Source organism: Bombina bombina, chromosome 8 (genome assembly GCF_027579735.1).
Source record: "Bombina bombina isolate aBomBom1 chromosome 8, aBomBom1.pri, whole genome shotgun sequence".
Taxonomy (NCBI): Eukaryota; Metazoa; Chordata; class Amphibia; order Anura; family Bombinatoridae; genus Bombina; species Bombina bombina.
In genome coordinates, this window is record NC_069506.1 from 177020693 (window position 1) to 177043631 (window position 22939).

General features: G+C 36.1%; 1 protein-coding gene across 5 annotated transcripts in view; it reads right to left on the reverse strand.

The window, feature by feature from the left end:
- Positions 1-22010, reverse strand: part of LOC128638648 (uncharacterized) — a 421261-nt gene extending 399251 nt beyond the window's left edge. For 4 of the 5 annotated variants that reach the window (XM_053690743.1, XM_053690741.1, XM_053690739.1 and 1 more), the window contains exons 1-2: positions 21928-22010; positions 3705-3735 (exon numbers count right to left, since the gene is read on the reverse strand). In XM_053690743.1, coding sequence (XP_053546718.1) covers positions 3705-3735; positions 21928-21963 — 67 coding nt within the window. In that variant the 5' untranslated portion in view covers positions 21964-22010. The remainder of the gene's footprint in view (positions 1-3704; positions 3736-21927) is intronic. The other variant, XM_053690740.1, reaches the window with a different exon arrangement.
- Between the last annotated feature and the right edge of the window lie 929 nt (positions 22011-22939).

A 22939-nucleotide genomic window follows, 5' to 3' on the forward strand; every position in this document is an offset into this window, starting at 1 on the left:
CACTCAGATTAGGGTCTGCCTTTTTACCCTCCCGGTTTCATTCAGTGTCCTCTAGAGCTTGGGTATATGTTTCCAAAAGTAATGAATGAAGCGTGGACTCTCCTCCCCTTTAGATGGAAAACCATAAATATGCTTACCTGATAATTTTATTTCCATCGTGTGGAGGTTGTTAGGTTTAGGGGTTAATAGCTTATTTAGTTTTTTGCGATGTGGGGGGCTGGCGGTTTGGGGGTTAATAGGTTTATTTAGTGGCGTGATGTGGGTTAATGAATTTATTATAGTGGCGGCGTTGTCGGGGAGCGGTGGAATAGGGGTTAATAACTTTTATTAGTGCAGCGATGTCGGGAGTGGCGGATTAGGGGTTAAAAATGTATTTTGGTGTTGGCGATGTTGGGTGCGGCAGATTAGGGGTTAATAACTTTATTTCATGTCGGCGATGTCGAGAAGCGGCGGAAGAGGGGATAACAACTTTTATTAGTGGCGGCGATGTCGGGGCGGCAGATTAGGGGTAAATAACTTTATTTAGGTGTCGGCGATGTCGGGGGAAAGCGGATTAGGGGTGTTTAGACTAGGGGTCTATGTTAGAGTGTTTGGTTTAAACTTAACTTTTTTTTTCCCCATAGACATCAATGGGGTTGCGTTACGGAGATCGCCATTCCGCGCTTCAGGTGTCAGGTTTTTTTTCTACACTCTCTCCCCATTGATGTCTAAGGGGGAAAGCTTGCACGAGCACGTCAAATCAACCCTTGGATTTTGTGCGGTATGGAGCTTAACGCAACCATATCGCACCCACATGGAGGCTTTGCAGAAACTCGTAATGGCAGCGCTATGGAGAGTCAAATAACGCAACTTTTGTTGCGTTCGTTTCACACCCTGTTTAGCGCAAAACTTGTAATCTAGGTGATATTCTCTATGTATAAAAAAATTCTGTTAATCCTGTGTCATTAATATATATATTCAAATACTCTTAGCAATTTAATACTCACTGAGACTGGAAGCCTGATGTCTGTCCCCAAATCCTGTCACACACAGCAACACGCACTACAAAGCATACACACACACAACATAAACACACACTCTCAAATACACAGCAACACACACACATACTGCAGAACTGAAAATTAAACATCTGCACACATACACACACAGAATACACATACATACATGCAGAAACACAACATAAACTCACAAACACATGTACACACAGTCTCAATTACACAGAAACAAACGGCATACACACACACACACTGCAGAGCAAACAAACATGCACACACACAGCAACAAATACTACACAGCAAACACTTAAATGTACTGACACATATACTACACACAAAACATAAAGAAACTACATGGCATTCACATACATGCAGACACACAACATACACAAACCTCATACACAGCATATACATACATGCAGACACACAACACACACCACAAACACAGCATACACATACACACAGACACACAAAATGCACACACCACAAACACAGCATACACATACATGTAGACACACTCCATACACAGCATACACATACATACAGACACACAACATACACAGCATACACATACATGCAGACACACAACATACACACACCACATACACAGCATGCACATACATGCAGACACACAACATACACACACCACATACAAAGCATACACATACATGCAGACACACAACATACAGACACCACATACACAGCATACACATACATGCAAACACACAAGATACACACACCACATACACAGCATACACATACATGAAAACACACAACATACACACACTACATACACAACATACACATACATGCAGACACACAACATACTCACACCACATACACAGCATACACATAAATGCAGACACACAACATACACACACCACATACACATACATGCAGACACATACCACATGACCATATAAAACTAAAACATGCAGAGTATACGATTAAATAAACAAGATTATCTAATATGCTGATTAACAGAGATGCATAGTCTAAAACTAATATCAATTTTAAAATAAAATATGTTTAATACTATAAAACACATTTGATTGTTGCATCATGTTTAGTAATATTTTAGTGATTTAAACTTTTTGCTTAGCCATACAGTAGCTGGCTACAATATTGACTGGAGTAATAGATTAAGGTTACATCCTATTATCTCTGCAACATCTATCCATTTAGAAAATCCAGCATACAATTCAGAGAATCTTTCTGGGGTTAGATAATAGCAACTACACTTGATTTCTTTAAGAGGTCATAATTAAAATTTAATACAAAAGGGTGCCAGCCTTGTCAGAAGTTGTTAGAAATAGAGAGGCGGCTGCGATGCTTTCACTTACTATCCAGACTGCAAGCAAAGAGGGCCATGCAGGTATGATCTGTCCTCAATGTCTGCATGCAATATACTCATCATCTCACTAGATGGTAATTAAAGGGACAGTCTAGTCAAAATTAATCTTGCATTATTCAGATAGGACATGTAATTTTAATCAACTTTCCAATTTACTTTTATCATCAAATTTGCTTTTTTCGCTTGGTATTCTTAGTTGAAACTAAACATAGGTAGGCTCATATGCTAATTTCTAAGCCTTTGAGGGCTGCCTCATATCACATGCTTTTTAAATTCCTTTTCAACACAAAGAGACTGAAAGTACACGTGGGCCATATAGATAACACTGTGTTCAGGCACAGAAAGTTATTTAAGATTTAGCCCATCACAATGCTAAATGCAAGACAATATATAATAAACAGTCACAGTCATGTGATCAGGGGGCTGGAAGAAGGTTCTTAGATACAAGGGTAATCGAAGGTAAAAGTATATTAATATAAAAGTGTTGGTTATGCAAAAGTGGGTAATGGGTAATAAAGGGATTATCTATATTTTAAAACAATAACAATTCTATTGTAGACTGTCCCTTTAACTGCTAATTAGAATGGCTAGAAAAGCAAAACATTGACCTCTTTTGACACTGGGACTTGATGCCAGATGTATGGGTCATTTAGAGAGTCCCCCTCCCCCCGGCGGGTGTGGACCAGTAGTTGTACCAGGCTGGCTCTGATGCTGCGGCAGCCACCGCGCCCAGACCCCCCAGCTTCAAATTTTACACTGACAGACACTTAGAGTGAGTGTCTCTTTGACTAAAGTAGTTAGTAACACTTAAAATTTCCACTCAAGCAAGGATTGTTCATCCTGATGACCGGTGTCCCGCTTCCTCATTTTGACGACAGCCACAGACACACTTGACCGGGAGTCAAAGACTTTGTTCAGCGCCGCACTGAACTAGCTGCCACCACCTCATGTGCAGTGCGCTAAAAACTTGTGGAGCTACATGACAGGATCTGAGTTACTCATGACATGCGCTACACTATTGGGTACAATTTTGCCACGTGACTAACGTGGTAAGGTTGGACCCAATAGAAATATATATTTTTTTAATCAACAATATACACATATATATACAACCATACACATATTTCAACTTGTTATGCGTGCACAAGTTAGCATGATCGCGATATTGCTTATCATGTCCCACTCTAACAACCACATCACTATCTAGCCATATAATCTGCAGACAATACTATTCAGAATATTTTACTTTCAATGTTAGTATCTTACAATCACTTCTATTTCGCTATAATGTATTTTTCTTTTAGAATAATAGTTGTTTTGTGTATTTTGACATAAATAATTAGATTAATACTTACACTGTGCGTCTACAAATCCAGCTAATAAAAACCTGTAATATAAAAAACAAATGACATTAATTATTATAATAGCTAAAATTAAACAACAGAAAAAGCTAAAGTGATGGTAAATCCTAGCATTTCTGAAAACGCTAGGATTTACCAGTGGAACAAATAAAGGGGACTTTCAGTCATGAAGTATAAATAATTCTGAAAGCTCCTTTATTTGTTTGCAGCGTTGGCCGCACTAGAGCTGCTAAGGCAGCAATGGCAGAACACTATTTGCTGAGAGGGTGACGTTTCCACCTCAGCAATAGCCGTGCAGGAGGTCGCCCCAGGCTGGATTTCCCGCACGGCTACCTATACTCAAGTAATCACTATGTGTGGAACATAATATATGAGAGGTTAGATAAGAAATCGTAAGGGGAGGGTCGATCAATTGGAACCTCAGATCATTGACTGTATGTCCTTTTTCCATAAAGATTCTTGTCACAGGTTGGTCACTTTCTCCTTTTGCTATGGCAGTGTGTATGGCACTCTGGTGATTCACCATTCTCTTCTTAATGCCATCTGACATTTTCCCCACATAAAACAAACCACAAATGCAATCAACATGCATATGACATATGGGGTTGTACATGTGAGGTAATGTTTTATCTGGTATTGTCAGGGTTTTTTCCCTGTTTTGCTTGCCATGTGCTGCTGGCAGCCATTTCACTCACCTCTCTTGCTGACTATGGTGCATTGTGGGGGATGCTGCTCATTTCCTGCACTTCCTTTTATGGCCAGACTGGTGTGCAGCATCTGTGTGAGACAGGATGCAGTCTCAGAATTGTGATGTCATCACTTATTATTTAAAGGGCCTCTGTTCAGTATACTTTGCATTTGCGTTGTCTCAGACCTGTTTGTGAGAGTTCCTGTGTATTACCTGGCCTGTCTGACGTCCTTCCTGGTTATGATCCCTGGCTTGTTCCTGACCTCTGCTGTTTTCCATGTTCCTGATTCTGGCTCGTCTGACTATTCACTTTGGCTCCTGACTCGGCTCATCTGACTACAGCTCTGGTTTTTGACTCCCTGGCTTGTTATTTGACTTGTGGACTTTTTTATTATTTTTTTGTTATAAATAAAGGTATGATTATTTTTGACACTTCTCGTCTCCAGTCTGATTCCTGACACCCTGACAGTTATCTTTGGTGAGTGTTTGGGTGTCTTAAGTTGTTACCTTGTATTATTGAGTGACTTGTGACACAGCTGGGGCATTTGTAGGAACCCTACTACAGATATACCAAAATCCAAAGGTGATATTTATCGTCTCTATATCAATGATATCCTGTTTATATGGAAAGATGATGACGAGACACTCAATATAATGGTGACTACACTAAATGAGTCCAGTTGCCCTACTAAACTAAAGATCACTTAAAGAAAGACCACAATTGATTTCTTAGACCTACGGATCTATAAGGAAGATGACAGACTGGGTTCCACACTTTTCCAGAAATCAACAGATTGGAATTCGATTCTGCACGCCAACAGCAGTCATCCAGATCACTGGTGGAAAATTATTCCCAAGGCCCAGATGCTAAGGGTAACAAGGAACAATACAGCAGATGCACAAAAAAACTCTACAACTCCAACAGATGAAAATCAAGTTTGCTGCAAGAGGCTATAAGAATGAGGATATTGTCCTAGCTAAGAGAGCAGCTACACTGACAACACAAAAAGAACTTATGGCGACCATGAAGGATAACAATGATACAGTGAGGATGAATTTCTCCACTACCTACAACTGAGGAGAATGGGAAAACTGTTGAATCAGAATTGGCATGTGGTTAGCAGTGAAACATCTTTACCATATGGGAAATAGGATGCACCAAAAGATGGTTTCAAACGGGGTAAGACTCTGCGTGACATACTAGTATTGACTGACCCCCAACACCGCTACAAGAAACAATCATGGCTAAAACCTACCAAAAAGGGTTCCTACAGATGCCCCAGCTGTCACCTGTTACTCAATGATACAAGGTAACAACTTTAGACACCCACACACTAACCAAAGATACCAGATAAAACATTACCTCACATGTACAACCCCATATGTCGTATACATGTTGAGTTGCATTTGTGGATTGTTTTATGTGGGGAAAACATCAAATCACATTAAGAAGAGAATGGTGAATCCCCGGAGTGCCATACACACTGCCATAGCAAAAGGAAAAAGTGACCAACCTGTGAAAAGACACTTTATGGAAAAAGGACATACAGTCAAAGATCTGAGGTTCCAATTGATAAACCATGTAGCTGCATTACCTAGAGGAGGTAATAGAAACAAAAGGCTCCTACAGAAAGAGGCACGATGGATCTACAGATTGGACACTGTCCACCCGAGAGGCCTCAAAGCTGGAGTGGACTGGCACTGCTTCCTGTAATCCATGAGACATTTCTTTACCTCTATGTTGACTTGAGGGTTTTGTTTGAGCCTGATTGTATGTTTCCCTCATATCCTGTAGCTCCTGTATATATGTTTATTTTATTTTTTTATTAGGATTGTTTCTTTCTTTTTGCATATATTTCTCTGTATATATGTTCTACCATTTATGGTAGACAGATGTATCATTTTTTATTTCTTAGCTATTATCATACCGCATAGCTGCTCCTAAATGATCTTTAAGGGACATACTCTATATCCTCCTTTTGATCTCAGCAATCTTGCTAGTTAAATTAAAGTTGAACCGTTTAACAGGCTTGATTAATGTGGGCCATAAGTTTATCTACTTCCTAGATGCGGCTCATTACGTGTTTATTCTTACTGTTAGCATTACTGTTTCTTTGACAGCTGAAATGACCCTGTTTCATTCTCCTTTTTGTTACAACACCTACTGAGGGTACATCTGGCTATTTTAGTTAATTTAATTTACATAAGCGATATAGAACACTTTGTACCCACCCCCTACGATTTCTTATCTAGCCTCCCATATATTACATTCCACACATACGGGTAGATTACGAGTTTTGCGTTATGGCTTTTAACGCTGAAAAAAATGGCAATTTCAGCATAATGTAACCTAACGTCCATTCCGCACTCAAAAAAATGACGTTTTTGCATGGGCTTTTCATAGCCCCGGTATAACAGGTTGTGCGGTGAGGCTAAAACGCTTGCGTTACAGCCTATACTGACACGATCCATACCACCATCTGAGACCAGTAGTTATGAATTCTTGAAAAAGGACTGTTATCAGGCCGAAAAGTGTCAACGTTTAACTGTTAAGCAATTTTCTGATACCCTAACAAGGCGTTTTATATTTTCTGCAGTATTGTCCTTTTTTTGTTTCACAGGATTATTCAGGATACTTTCACACTTACTGATGGGATATCATTAAGAGAAGATATCAGAAGTTCACCACCTTTACCTCAGTCTCACTCACACTTTTTTCCTTTATTGTTGCCTTTGGATTGTTTGAAGAATACCTTTGACATTTTTATCGATACACATTTTTATGTTTATTTTATTTTTATATTTTTATACTTTTTTCACCTTTTATATTTTCACAATTGCACAACTTTGGAATTTTTTAACTTTTTTACATATTTTTTCCACACCATCACCTATTAATCCATTGGACACTCTCATAGAACACACCTCATTGGGACAATTAAATTTGAACCTACTTTAACAACCCAATTGGGCATTTTTTTCAACAACATTTGCACAAGTCACTTTCATCACAAGTCACTTTCATCATTTTTATGTGAAGATTGTTGTTTTATATAAGCTTACGTTCACCATAATTTTAAGTACATGTCCTTTTTGATTAATTTCTTAATATGTCATTCATGGATCCATGAATTTTAGTTATATTTGTGTTTTATATTATTGTGTATAATAAAATTGTGACATTTTAAACACTCACCTCACCCTTTTTTGGCGCTCACTTCATCAGCTTATATCACTGATTATTATTAGGTCTTCTAGGAGACCCTTTGAAGTGAGCTGCAGGTGTATATACTTGCGCTAGGTCTACTGACAATAATTAACCTACACCATTTCCTCTCTTTGCTCAGACGTGATATTGTTCAACAATCATCATTGGATTTCTTGATATATATTTGGATATGTCTTTCTAATGGGGAATGGTTATTAACAGAACCTTAGCATTCTTTTGATGTACTTAATTTTCATTTTTCGATTTTTTAGGGAGCTATGTAACTAATGGAAATTAATATAGACAAGTTGGTTACTAAGCAAATAGGTTAATACATTTTATCCTAGACGTACACCAGGGTTCTAATATCTGATCTCAATCTATTCGACTATTTAACCATTTTTGTGTAGTGCTGGTACTATTTATATTCCAATTGTTCTGACCCGTATTGTGGTCTTTCCAGTAACTGTGAACACACTAGTATATGAGGGCAGAAGGTTACTTTGAGGTTCCATTGGTATGAACATAAAGTGTTTATTACAACAATTTCCCACATGTTTGAATTAAATGAAAACGGATGGAATTTTTATGTGGATGACACTTTCACTATACCCACACAAGGAGGGAATATAGTCACCATAGTAGCAGACAATTCCAACATATACAAAACTTTTAAATAATATAAAAAGAAACTGCTAAAAGAACAAAGACTAAAATGGGAAATCTGTAGCTTAAATAAATATTTAGAATCTAAAATGATCCAGAGGGGATTAAGGATAAAAAAAAAGACTTAGGGCCGAATTATCAATGTGCGAGCGGACATGATCCGATATTGTGGATCATGTCCGCTGCACATAGATAAATGCCGACAGCATACGCTCTCAGCATTTATCATTGCAATAACGCCCCCTATAGATTGGCGGCCAATCGACTGCTAGCAGGGGGTGTCAATCAACCCGATCGGATATGATTTCTGTCCGTCGCCTCAGAGCAGGCGGACAGGTTATGGACCAGAAACATGGGACATCAAGCTCCATTCGGAGCTTGATAATTCGGCCCCCAGGTTCTAATTTAAGCAAACCACTCCAAGAAAACTTCCAAACAAAGTGGGAACAATATAATAGTGAATGTTCAGAGAAATGGATGAGGCTAATGGTAGAAGAGAATAAATTGAGATTAACTAAAACACAAAATGAGCTAAAACAAAATTAAGAAAATATAGAGAAATGGAAGGAAATGAGGAATATGAGAGGCAACTGGGAGTAGTAAAAATGGAGCTACGTAAAATACAAGACTCGGTTAAATTTAGGAAGAAAAGAATATTACAGAGAGATTGGTCTGACTATAATGATAATAAGTATACGATTACACCTTAGGTTTCTCAAGTAGCTTAGAAGCTGAAACTTCAAGTGGACATAAACAACAAAAAATAAACCAAACCTATAGGGACAAAAAGAAAGGTTTTTTTTTTAGACTCAAGATGAACCCCAAAAGGAGAAGGGAAACACAGAAAATCAGAGAGGCAGGAGAGGTTACCAAACAAGGCAGCAGCAAAAAGAGAAAAGGAACAAGTAAATGTAGTCAATCTATCTACTAAAAACTTAACTAGAGCACACATTGAAACTCTTAGTAAAGTCCTTACATTCCCCTCTCCCACGAAGAAAGGGGGATGGGTATTTAAAGATACTACACTCAGATCTCTTAAACTAATCCCAATGAGTGTGATTAGACCTCCAAACTAATCACCAAAGAATGAAGAAATGTGTGTGGTGTTTGGGATAGCGCTACTTAAAGCCAAAAAGAGATTTTTTTAGAACAGTAATATTCTTATCCAATATATCTATTAAATTTATCGTGATTCAAAGTATATAAAATTATAACCTGACCGTATGATGTCACTTAAATATAGAGTGAGGCAAAAGGATAAATATAATATGACTTTTAATATAAATGTATTCCAAAAGTTATAAATTAACAATGTTAACAATAGAGTTCATAATGTGATGCCGGCATCAAATAAGTTAAAATACATCAAATTCAGCGTGAATTAAAAACAATAAAGAACTTGGTAATATAACAATAATTAATAGTAATAGCTGATTAAAAACCTAAGGTCTATAACATAAATATGGACTATATAGGATGTAAGTCTGATAATGTAAAAAGCAGCGATATTACATGAAATGTGCAGTTCAGAATTGATCGGGACTCTCAATGTGATACAAAGTATTGGAGAAAATTTCTTGCAGGTATTCTCATATGGGCTGTTGGCAATTTCCTCTGCAGAAATTAGGATGGAGTCTGTGAGACTGTTGTAGAAAAAGTTAAGATGGAGTCCTTAGACAAGAGTTGCAGTCTCAGATCAAAGTAACAAAGTGCTCTGTTAAGTGTGGAAACTGTTGTAGCAAATTGTGGAGCAAATTCAGACCGGAGCAAGTGGAAGTATTCAGAGCGTTCAGTTCACTTGAACCACGGCTTACAGTCACCACTCAGATGAGTTCCGGTGCAAGGGTCAGTGTATTTCTGCAGAGGAAATTGCCAACAGCCCTTATGAGAATACCTGCAAGAAATTTTCTCCAATACTTTGTATCACATTGAGAGTCCCGATCAATTCTGAACTGCACATTTCATGTAAGGTATCCATTATTAACGGCACATATCGCTGCTTTTTACGCTATCAGACTTACATCCTGTATAGTCCTTATTTATGTTATAGACCTTTGGTTTTTAATCAGCTATTACTATTAATTATTGTTATATTACCAAGTTCTTTATTGTTTTTAATTCACGCTGAATTTGATGTATTTTAACTTATTTGATGCCGGCATCACATTATGAACTCTATTGTTAACATAGTTAATTTATAACTTTTGGAATACATTTATATTAAATGTCATATTATATTTATCCTTTTGCCTCACTCTATATTTAAGTGACATCATACGGTCAGGTTATAATTTTATATACTTTGAATCACGATAAATGTAATAGATATATTGGATATTGGATTATAATAGACATATTGGATATTCTATATTACTGTTCTAAAAAAATCTCTTTTTGGCTTTAAGTAGCGCTATCCCAAACACCACACACATTTCTTCATTCTCCTCTCCCACAGCAAAATGTGATAAATTCACACTAGTTAAAGACCTAAATCTTTTAGCTAGAAAGGTAATTCTAAAAAAACAACATGTACACAATAATAAATCTCAAGCATGGAACATGCATGAAATTCAATCATTAAGAAGTCTAGAAATCTTAGAAAAAGGAAGTATATCTAATAAAAGCAATAACAGAAATTGTGAATAAAACATCTAATAAAATAGGTTTTAGCAATTTAAAAACGAAATCACAATATATGCATGCCCTCTCTACAACACCTATGGTACATAACTTTGTAAAAATGGTAGAAAAAATACATTAATCTTCTAGGCACAAATAGTGGGTTTATGGATAACTTAAGTAAGGAAGAAAGACAAGCAATAAGGGACCTAAGAGAAGACCCATCTATAACGATAAAGCCATCAGACAAGGGGGTAATGTGGTGATTTTGAACAACAGTGAGTATGTAGAGGAATGTGCAAGACAACTCAAAGATAAGAACCAGTATAAACAACTCAAATATAGTTGTATAGAAATTTATAGTGACATATTATCCACTATACTCTCCAAAGCCCTGGAAGATAATATAATAAACAAAAATGAATTGAATTTCCTAAAAGTGAAATTTCCAATTATACCTACCTTTTACACAGTACCAAAGCTACATAAAGGGAAAATCCCACCACCCGGCAGACCTATAGTTTCTGATCTAGGTTCACTTACTGAGAAAATCTGTCAATACGTGGACTTTTGCCTCAGGCCATTTTTATTAAATCTTCCATCATACACCAAGGACACCATTGATGTACTTACAAAATTAGATGATTTTTCTGTAAGTGATAAAACATTACTAGTGGCAATTGATGTAGAGTCTTTATACTCTTCAATACCTCATACATTGGTTATTGAGGCATGTAAATACTTTTTAGAACAGAGAGGCAGTCTATATGAGAAACATACTAAATTTGTGCTGGAATTATTAACCTTTATTTTAGAGCACAATTATTTTGTGTTCAATGGTAAATTTTATGAACAAATATTGGGAACTGCAATAGGGACATGTTGCACCCCTGGGAAGACGGGAACAGAATTGTATTTTGGACTGTGAATTCAATAGAGAGAACTTTATAGCTTTCTGGCTAAGATTCATAGAAGATATATTTCTAATTTGGGAAGACTCAGAGGATAAATTGAAACAATTCATAAATAATCTGAATACTAATAATTCGAAGCTAAAATTCACATTTCCCCACAGTACAAACACTGTAACCTTTCTGGACCTTAATATCAGAAGAACTGCAAACAAATTAGAGACCACTACACATAGAAAACCCACTGCGGGTAATACCTTACTCTTATACAACAGTCATCACCCTCAAAATTGAATTAATAACATCCCCTATAGCCAGTATTTACGACTAAAAATGAACTTTTCTGACGGGAATCAAGGAATTTAAGAGACAGATCCAAAGAGAGAGGATACTCTAATAATATTCTTAAGAAAGCATTTACTAGATCTAAGAGTAAAACACGGAAGCCCTGTTATATGGGAGTAAGGATAAAAACACATCAAATACAGACACATCAGGTTTAACAACTTATCATAACAAATGGAAAAAAACATAAAACAGTATACTCATTTGACAAAATAAATATGCATTATTCATTGCACAATTCTTCTCAGATATGTAGGTACAATATCATGCAGTTTACAATTTGAGTTAATTGTCCCTTTAAGGAGATTATACATTTTTATATATAAAATATTTTGTGTCAAATATTTTAACCAACTGGAAGGCTGTATATAAATTTGCCATTTGCTCTGATTTGCTGACACAGGAGGCTTTAATTAACTCCTTCACTACTGAGCATTTTCAAACCCCTGTGCTGGAGCTGATTTTAATTTGGCTCTGACTGCTTTTACACAAAGATTTAAACATGTTTTCCCCTGTACTGCAATATAGGAGAACACTACCATATAAAATGCAAAAAAACATTGTCATTCATAAACAATGGCAACACAGGAGTAATTATTTCCTAAATATTTCAAACTGGCAATTTATTGTCCCACGTATAGGCCCCTGATCCCCTTGTTTCCGCGTGAGCCACAGTTAAGAAGCAGCGGTCTTAAGACCGCTGCTCCTTAACTGGTCCTCTGCCTCTTGATATATATTGTTCCATATGCATATGGTTCTATCAGGGGTTCACTCATGACATAATCATCAGCTGACAGCTATCTGGGCATGTGACTTCTCTTTTAAAGAAGGGCCTTTCTATCTAGAGTTTTGAAAATGGGTAATCCCCCTATTTCTTCTGAGGGGTATTATGTGTATATGTGTTTTATGCTATCTTTAGGGGACATAGGCTTCTTTGGAGCCAAAACCCCCATACAGTAAATATTTTTACATATTTAATATATTTGAAATATTTTTATGACAATCACCTACACAATAACCCCTAAAAGCCCCCCTCACCCTCATTAAACATTTTACAGGTGTGTATATGTGGCAGGTGATCACCATTACAACGTAGTAAAGTAAAAAATGACCCAATCTCGGATTAAAAGTTGCAATCAGCTTTATTCAACTCTGTAAAAACATCTTAATATAAAAACAGACAGGGCTGTATCTATCAGTTTGACACATTTCATCTACTCAGCCATATTCATAGGCTGAAGTGCACTTCCTGGGCAAGATTACATATGCGGCGTAGCCCGCAAAAGATGGCGACGCCGGTTTTTACGCGGTTTTGGTATCACATATACAGTGTGGCAGAATTTTTTAAAATGCAAAAGAGCTGTTTAATTTAGATCAATGCCCTACAAAAAGCCCTTTTAAGGGCTATTGGTAGTTTAGCTTTAGATTAGGTTGTGTTTTTAATTTGGGGGGCTTTTTATTTTCATAGGGATTAGGTTTAATTTTTGGGGGGGATAATTTTGTTTATTATTTTCTGTAATGTTAGACTTTTTTTGTAATCTTAGATTAATTTCATCTTAGTTTTTTTATTTTTAAGTAAAATTGTAATTGTTTGTAACTTAGTATTTTGTAATTTAGGTAATTGGGGTTAATTTAGGGTGTGTTAGGTTAGGGGGCTAAGTAATTTAATTAGTTGAGGTTAATTTAGGGTGTGTTAGGTTAGGGGGTGTTAGGTTAGGGGGCTAAGTAATTTAATTAGTTATTTGCGTTGTGTGGGTTTGGCGATTTTAGTTTTATTAGGATTATTGCATTGTGCGGGTTTGGCGGATTAGGGGTTAATAGATTTATAAAGTTTGTTGCAATGTGGGTTAATGGCAGGTTAGGGGTTAATAGTTTTAATAGGGACTTTGTGAAGTGGGTTAATGGCGGATAAGGGGTTAATACTTTTATTAGGTAGTTTGCGATGTTGGGGTTGGCGGATTTAGGGGTTAATACTTTTACTAGGTAGATTGTGATGTGGGTGAATGGCAGATTAGGGGTTAATACATTTATTAGGTAGATTGCGATGTTAGTGAATGGCTGATAATGAGTTAATAGTTTAATTAGGCTTATTGCGTTGTGGGGGGTTAATACTTTTATTATTAGTTCCGATGTGGTTTTTATGGCGGATATAGAGGTTTTACGGGTTTATTTTTGGGAGGCGGGTTAGACTTTTACAGGAGATTTGACTTTATTTTTTATTTTCTTAGGCGCTGGCTACTCCAGAAATTTGTATTAACGCACATTTCTGACATCGCTAGTTTATCTGGCTTACGGCACTTTATAAACTGCAGACGGGGTTTATGGGATATCCCGATGTGCGAGGTGAAATTACAGGCGGCGCGGGTTTCAGCAGCTGTGCTGAAGCCTGCGCTGTATTTGTAATCTCGCCCCCTGTTTGAGATATATATATATATATATATATATATATATATATATATATATATATATATATATACAGCCTTATCCAATTAAATCACAATCTACTTTTAACCATTTTTCTTCTATATACATAGAGTTAGCACTGACCTTAGGAGTATCACTGAATCCTACTTGCAACCTTCTATAAAATGTATATAAATAAACCATTTCTATATCTTATTGTAAACAGAAGTTCTTTTTTTTTTTTGCTAGAGAGTTGCACGTTACAGTTGCTTATTATATTCTGTCAGTATAGAGACTATCCTCTTATGTTACACTTTACACATTCCTTCCACATGTATATTTATTTATTTATTTTCATAACTATTTACACTTCTCATTTTTTATTACTCACAGTATATTTTTATGACAATCACCTACTATGGACAGGGGAATTTATGAGGTCATATCTAGAGTTTAGACCCTCTGGTGTTTTTGTCTGTAATGTGTCCACTTTTTTTTATTATGATGTGTAATAAAATGTTTTGCCAATGGGGGCAACATCTTGTTTTTTTATAGGTTTTACTTCTATTTTATATTGTTACTAGTCCTAAAGCCCGTGTACACGGGCCATTTATTTGCAGTACAGTGGTCCCACCCCTTGCTCTCTCTCTCCCCCTTTCTTTTGCTCTCTCTCCCCCCTCTCTTTTGCTCTCTCTCCCCCTCTCTTTTGCTCTCTATCCCCCCTCTCTTTTGCTCTCTCTTCCCTCTCTTTTGCTCTCTCTCTCCCCCCTCTCTTTTGCTCTCTCTTCCCTCTCTTTTGCTCTCTTCCCTCTCTTTTGCTCTCTTCCCTCTCTTTTGCTCTCTCTTCCCCCCTCTTTTGCTCTCTCTCTCCCCCCTCTTTTGCTCTCTCTCCCCTCCTCTTTTGCTCTCTCTCCCTCTTCTTTTTCTCTCTCTCCCTCCTCTTTTGCTCTCTCTCCCTCCTCTTTTGCTCTCTCTCCCCCCTCTTTTGCTCTCTCTCCCCCCTCTTTTGCTCTTTCTTCCCCATCTTTTGCGCTCTCTCTGCAACGCCCCCTCCCATCTGACTACGCTCCCACCTGGCAATGCCCCCATCACGCACGCTCCCACCCGGCCACGCCCACATCATGGCCGCTTCGGACAACTATCTTTGCTGTTAAAGGCCAGGTATGTTTGTCCTTGCGCAGTCTATACTGCGCATGACAACTTTGGACAAACATACTTGGCCTTTTATTATATAGGATACTAGAGAGGTGCTCGCTAATCCTTATCCTGACTTCACTTGTAGTTTTTCCAACAAACTGCAGGTGGCAGAGTGTGCATGTTATCAAATAGATTACATATGCAGATCTACAGGATTTGATACTGAACACCTATGCAGTCACAGCAGATTGGAATGTTGCTTCCACTTTAAGAAAGTTGCACACTTTACATTCAGCAAATGTACATTTTTATGTCCCTTCAAATATCAACCATGAGTTTACAGATTACAAGTTGAACCTAAAATATTGCTTCAGCGAAAGTGATATTTGAGCTCAACTTGGTAATACCAGCGCACGCATAGCATGAGAACTAGCACAGCAAAGGGTTTAAGTCGCGCAGCAGAAATAACTGTATATGTATATTTATGTGTTGATATGTGTATATACGCAAATTAACACATAAATATATATGTATATAAGCATATACATACTGTATATATTTACTGGGAACACAGAGTCCCCATAGACCGTAATGTAAAGACACTTTTCAGTGCCATTTTTGTTTCTTAACACCCCACACCTTCCAACTTTAGCCCCAAAAACGGCCTAGTGCAGTTTATTTAAAAAAAAAATCTACTATTTTTTTATTTTATTAAAGCCACTACACACATTGTTTTGGGGGGGCAATTGGGGCACATTTTAAAAATTAACCAAAGGTCTGACCTCTAGTTTATTTTTTTGAGCGCTAATTGCTACCACGAGCTTTCAGTAGCAATAACCAGCCCCTTGTAATGGATGGTTATTTATCATGTGCTAGTAAATGGGCCGGCAATAAATTAGTACTCCACTTGTAATCTAGCCCTATATCTTTTAGTCGGTCATCTGCACTTAGCATTGGTAAATGCTTTCAAACTACTCTACAAGTTTGAAAATATTGCAGAATGTATTTCATCACACGTAGCTCTATCTCTGTCCTGTTTTTCCTTAGACCTTATAACATCTTTTACTAATGTTTTTCTATTCATATGTAACACAGAATACTTTGCCCCTTCATTCATTTTATTTGAAAAACCTCTCTCCTCTCAGATGCCTTTCCAAAATCTGGACCTAACGTTTAAAGAACAATTCCTTTTAATCCCCTTGCTATTGCCTTTTAGATTTATTTAGGGTGGTTGCTTTTTACAAGTAATAAGCCATTTCTGGAAATAGGCTTCTTGTAAATTGTGGTGACAATGGTGTTATTTATTGTAGCTGCTTTTAACATAACATCCAAAAAGGATATTTCTCTTTGATCTGTTTCAAATGTAAATCTCATGTCCATATAATTTTTGTTTAGATGATCTATAAAACTCTTTAAAGTCTCTTTCCGTCCTTTCCATATAAATATTAGGTCATCTATAAATCGTCTATACATTATGCTATTTGGTCTGTACTGATTTTGTTCTCAAAAAAATTTGGACAGCTCCAACCAGCTTAAATATAGGTTGGCTTAAGATTAGGCAAACTTTGCTCCCATAGCTGTCCCACATTGCTGGAGATAAAATTTATCATCAAAACTAAAATAATTATGCTTTAACAGGAATTCTGCTACCATCAGCACATAATTTTGGAAATTATCTGTATACATATTTATTTGAGCCAGAAAATATTTTAGTTCTAAAAGTCTCTTTTCATGGGGTGTAGAACTATATATGGAGGTGATGTCTACTGTTAGCCACATGTATTGTTCAGACAGCTTGACTTTTTCAATTATTTTAATTAAATGTATAGTATCTCTTGGATAACTCGTTAACTCCAAATCCATTGGTTTTAATATTGAGTCCAGCCACTGTGATAAGGGTTCAAGTAATGTGTTAATGCCAAATGACAGTTGGCCTACTCTTTACATTTTCAATAGATTTGTGTACTTTAGGGAACACGTGAAATATAGGAATTTTAGGGTGTTGCACCGTAAGGAAGTCTAAAGTGCTTGATCAAAATAATTAAAGGGATAGTAAACACAAAAAATGTTATTGTTTTAAAAGATAGATAATCCCTTTATTTACCAATCCCCAGTTTTGCATAACCACACTGTTATAGAAATATAATTTTTACCTTGTGATTACCTTGTAGCTAAGCTTCTGCGGACTGACTCCTTATCTCAGATCTTTTGACAGACTTGCAGTTCAGGCATTTAGTGCTGACACTTAAATAACTCCACGTGCATGAGCAGAATGTAATTTATATGAAACACATGAACTAACGCCCTCTAGCTTTGAAAAACTGCCAAATGTATTCAGATAAGAGGCGGCCTTCAAGGGTTTAGAAATTAGCATATGAGCCTACCTAGGTTTAGCGTTCAACTAAGAATACCAAGAGAACAAAGCAAATTTGCTGATAAAAGTAAATTAGAAAGTTGTTTAAATTTACATGCCCTATCTAAATCATGGAAGTTTAATTTGGACTTTACTGTCCCTTTAAACCTTTTTCTCTCGTCTAACAAAACATGGGTCATAATTGCTAGCTTGTTCTTCCTGTTTTTAAGATTTTGTCTTTTTCACTTCTCTGGCTACTTGGAGTGCCTCTTTAAGTAATTACCTCCTTTTTATTTCTACTTAAGATACATTTCTGCTGGGCAAGTTGTTCTTTGATCAGAATGTGCTATATCCCCTTTACACTACTACCATATATGCTTCCAACATTAATATCAGTCTAAATAAACATTTATCCAGTATTGAGTCCCATTCACATATGCAAAACAGAAAGAGAAGCAGTCTGCCAGGAACGAACAGCAGCATAAATAGCTTGTTCTATGGCCCGGTTACCACCTGGTAGTAGCTTCTTTCTGCCCAATTGTGCTTTTCACAGAGAAAAACTTTCCTGTAGTATATCAGTCTGATCCCACTGACATGGTCAGTCCAGCCCCGAAATACCAGGCAATTATCCTCTGAACAAGGAAAAGGCAACCCCAGACAATCGTTTCGGCCTTCTGTGGGCCTCGTCAGTGAAGTGCAGCCATATTCCTCTAAGCACATTGGGCAAGGAGTCCACGTCTGGTTACCCCATCACCCATAGGGAGACTATCCAGGGTCAAATTTACATATGCAAAACAGAAAGTCCCATTCAGCCTTAAATATATTACATTGAATGCTAACATTAGGGGGTGTTGTTTTTTTACTTTTAAGGTGATCATCATTATCATGGTGATCACTTGAAAATTAAAGTGGAGTGTGACTACTGCGAAAGCACTTAAATGTGATATGTAACCAGAGTGGGGCCTAACAGAGCCCCTATTTCCAGAAAAAAGACACCATCACACAGATCAATTTAGAAAAAAAGGTTCTGTAATTACTAATTTAGAAACACTATTACAAGCTTAATCTTTTATTTGCTATAGAGTTTCTGGAGTTATAAATTTAATAGAATAGAATTAAGTACACAACTGTTAGAATCTAAAACAAATATATTTCTATACTGTAATTTCTATAATTGTCCATCAGTTTGCCACCATTTATTGCTTTTTATAGATCAGTGTTTCTCAACTCCGTCCTCAAGTACCCCTAACATGCAAGATTTATATGATATCTTAAAGGGAAAGAAAACCCCCAAATTTGGATAGAACATATTATTTTAAACAACTTTCCAATTTACTTCAATTATCAAATTTGCTTCAGTCTCTTGTTATCCTTTGCTGAATGAACATCATTGCACTATTGGTAGCTAGATGAACTTATTTATTTAGCCAATCACAAGAGACAAATGTGTGCAGGCACCAATCAGCAGCTAGCTCCCACTAGTGTAGGATATGTGCGTATATTTTATTTTTAACAAGGGATACCAAGAGAATGAAGCACTTTTGAAAATTGAAGTGAATTTAAATGTCTTAGCCTTTTAACTCCGTTATGCCGTTCTATTCCGTCATATTTACACTGGGCTTTAAAGCCGTTATGACGGAATAAAACGTCATAGCCAACGGCTGTCCTGAAGCCTACTGTGCGTCTCAGATTTGATCGCGGTTTGGAGGGCGTTCCTAGGGTTATAGGGACGTCCCCCAGACCCGATCCAATAATTGAAATCTCGCGATCGTGCACACAGTTGTTCCAATATAGACACTTTAACCCCGGCAGGAAAGGGTTAAAATGACATGCTCTATCTGAATCATGCAAGTTTAATTTTGTTTTTCCTATCTTTTTAACTAGAACACAGGTGAAATAATGATCTGATCAGTAACCATGGTTACTAACCTGATTTCATCAATTAGCTGATTATCTAACCTGTGCTCTGATTAAGATATACAAAATATCTGGCCTGATAGGGGTACTTGAACTCACATTAAATATATCATAATGAAAAGTTCATAAACACCAAAGTGATGACAAAGACTATGAATTATAAATATTCATTTATTGGGGATTGGATGGCACCTTTAGAAGGGATAGTGAGTCTATGGTAACTCCACCAATAGTAGTAAAAGGGTTCATTTTTCTAGTAATAAACTTGATTCCACCATGGGGGAAAGTATGAGAATGAATCCTCTTCTTCCACTACTATACAAATTTACAACAATTAACAGGATCAGTAAAACCAGTTTGGAATTGAAGTAGTCTAAAATGATGAAGTTCAAGTATCCAATCATCATAAATAAAAAGAGATCGAAAATAAATATATAGGTAATCTCTGTTCTTTTTTAACCATTTAGTCTTAAAGGGACAGTAAACACTTTGTAATTCAATTGTTCTACAGTATTCCAAATTAACATACCATCAGATTCTTATTAGCACAGATTAAAAACTTGTTTTCTGCAATTGCTTTACAAAGGTCAGACTCCATCGACCACTTTAATAATTTGGAAGAGCCAAATGGAGAAGGCAGTGCATGTTGATGGCATTGTGTTAATAAAATGTCTATTGTTTGGCTTCAGCAGAAATGATAAGATAGCACACTGTAAACAAGAGAGATATATGTGGCAAGGTTAGGCTTGTGTAACCTGCCGTGTGCTCTTTCAGTTTTCAGGACTGGAAAATCCACAATTTTCAGATGTAAATTACAGGAAAAGGGGTCAAAATAAATAAGGAACATATAATTGCAAATTTGTTTTACTGTGTGTAATTAAGCATTGTATGAGAAATTGTAATTTCAAAGTGTTTACTGTTATTTTAATTTATTCAATGAGACAGTTCAGATAAATAGCTTTAGAAGAAAATTTGTTTTGTGAAATGATTTAATAATAACATTAACATAACTTCACCAATAGAGTCTCACCCAACAAAAAAAGAAAATATTTCTTATTTAGAAACAACTTCTTATTGTTAAAATATACTCAATTTTTGTTTTAAATGGAACTATCTGATTGTAATGAGTTAATAAAAGCAATAGTTAAAAAAAGATGTAGACAAAATCTACTGTAGAATAGAAAAATATACATTTTTCTAAACTTTTAGTTAAGTCTCTTAAAATAATTTGATGAAATATTCAACTCATTTTTTGTTGTTCTTGAATCTTTGCTTTTCTTTTAAAATAGCAATTGCCAGCCTCACATTTCCTCTTTACAAGAGTAAATATGTACTATATATTATAAAGGGATATTAAAACCAAATTTGCTTCATTCTCTTGGCAGTCCTTGTTGAAGGAGCAGCAATGCTCTTCTGAGAACTAGCTGAACACACCTGGTGAACCAATGATAAGAGGCATATATGTGCAGCTACCAATCAGCAGCTAGTTCTCAGTGGTGCATTGTTCCTCCTGAGCCTACCTAAGTATGGTTTTCAACATAAGATACTAAGAAAATAAAGCAAATTAATTGTAAATTCAAAGTAAATTGAAAAGTTGTTTAAAATTGCATGCTGTATCTGATTCATAATAATGTAAATGAAAAAGTAGTGTCTTCTTATTTTGTCTTGTGACCCAGGAATGCTTTGAACAGCCTTAGGAGAGCTTCAGAACTTTACATAGAAGTTATAGTTTTCTGAATTTGCCAATCATATAACCCATTAATTTAATGCTACAATAGCTATAGCTTCCTCAGCTGATTTGCATAGTTTCATATATGTAGTAATTAATGGTAACATTTTAAAGAGCATTTCAAGCAAAAAAAATCTACATTTCAAGTCATATCCCCACCCAGTTTTATATATTTGTTATCTTACATACTTCTATCAATGAGTTATCAATTATTTGTGGTATATTCCTGTATTCAATACTTACAAATGAATGTCAGACAGACTGTAATAGAATCCATGCCGTCGATATGAATACTTATCACATAAACTACTTAAGAAGTCTTCTCTTCCTCTTTAAATATATGTGATTAGCAAACTTTACTTCAGTGACTTTTTAACTTCACTTCCCTAAACGAGTTACGGATTTTGTTTGCACTGCCATCTGCTGCTGATTTAAAGGTACATTAAACACTAAACATAATTGATAGATAGAATGATTAGCCTGAGAATAATATGCAGATGTTTATTATCAGTGAGCACCGCCATGTTGTAACCTAGGTTTTCTTCACTGCTGGCCAGTTTGGGACATTTATAAATGGGTCACTTGAGTGTGGAAGCCATGATTGTGTGGAATATGGCAGCAGTAAGTCTGGAGTCTGCATTTCCACTTATAACAGAAATTTGGGGGCCCACAATCTTTAGAATTAAATTACAGAAATATGGGACAAATATATAATGAAAATATATTGCAAAGTTTCTTAATACATATAATTTAACATTTACAGTCTCAAAGGGGTTAATCTCCCTTTATATGTAATAAAAAGGCAACACTACAGGTTCTACCATATAGATATATTTTAATCTCTAATTGTGTGTGTGGTGGGTTTTAAAGTTGGGGGGGTTGTATTTCTTTTTTTACAGGTAAAAGAGTTGATTACTTTGGGGCAATGCCCCGCAAAAAGCCCTTTTAAGGGCTATTTGTAATTTAGTATAGGGTAGGGAATTTCATTATTTTGGGGGGATTTTTTTATTTTATTAGGGGGCTTAGATTAGGTTTAATTCTTGTAATTAAATTAGATTCTTGTAATTAGATTCTTGTAATTTATTTTTTATTTCCTGTAATTTAGTGTTTGTTTTTTTTGTACTTTAGTTCATTTTAGTACATTTTATTTAATTGTAGGTAATTGTATTTAATTGTAGGTAATTGTATTTAATTAATGTAATTTCTTTAATTATAGTGTAGTGTTAGGTGTAATTGTAACTTTAATTAGGTTT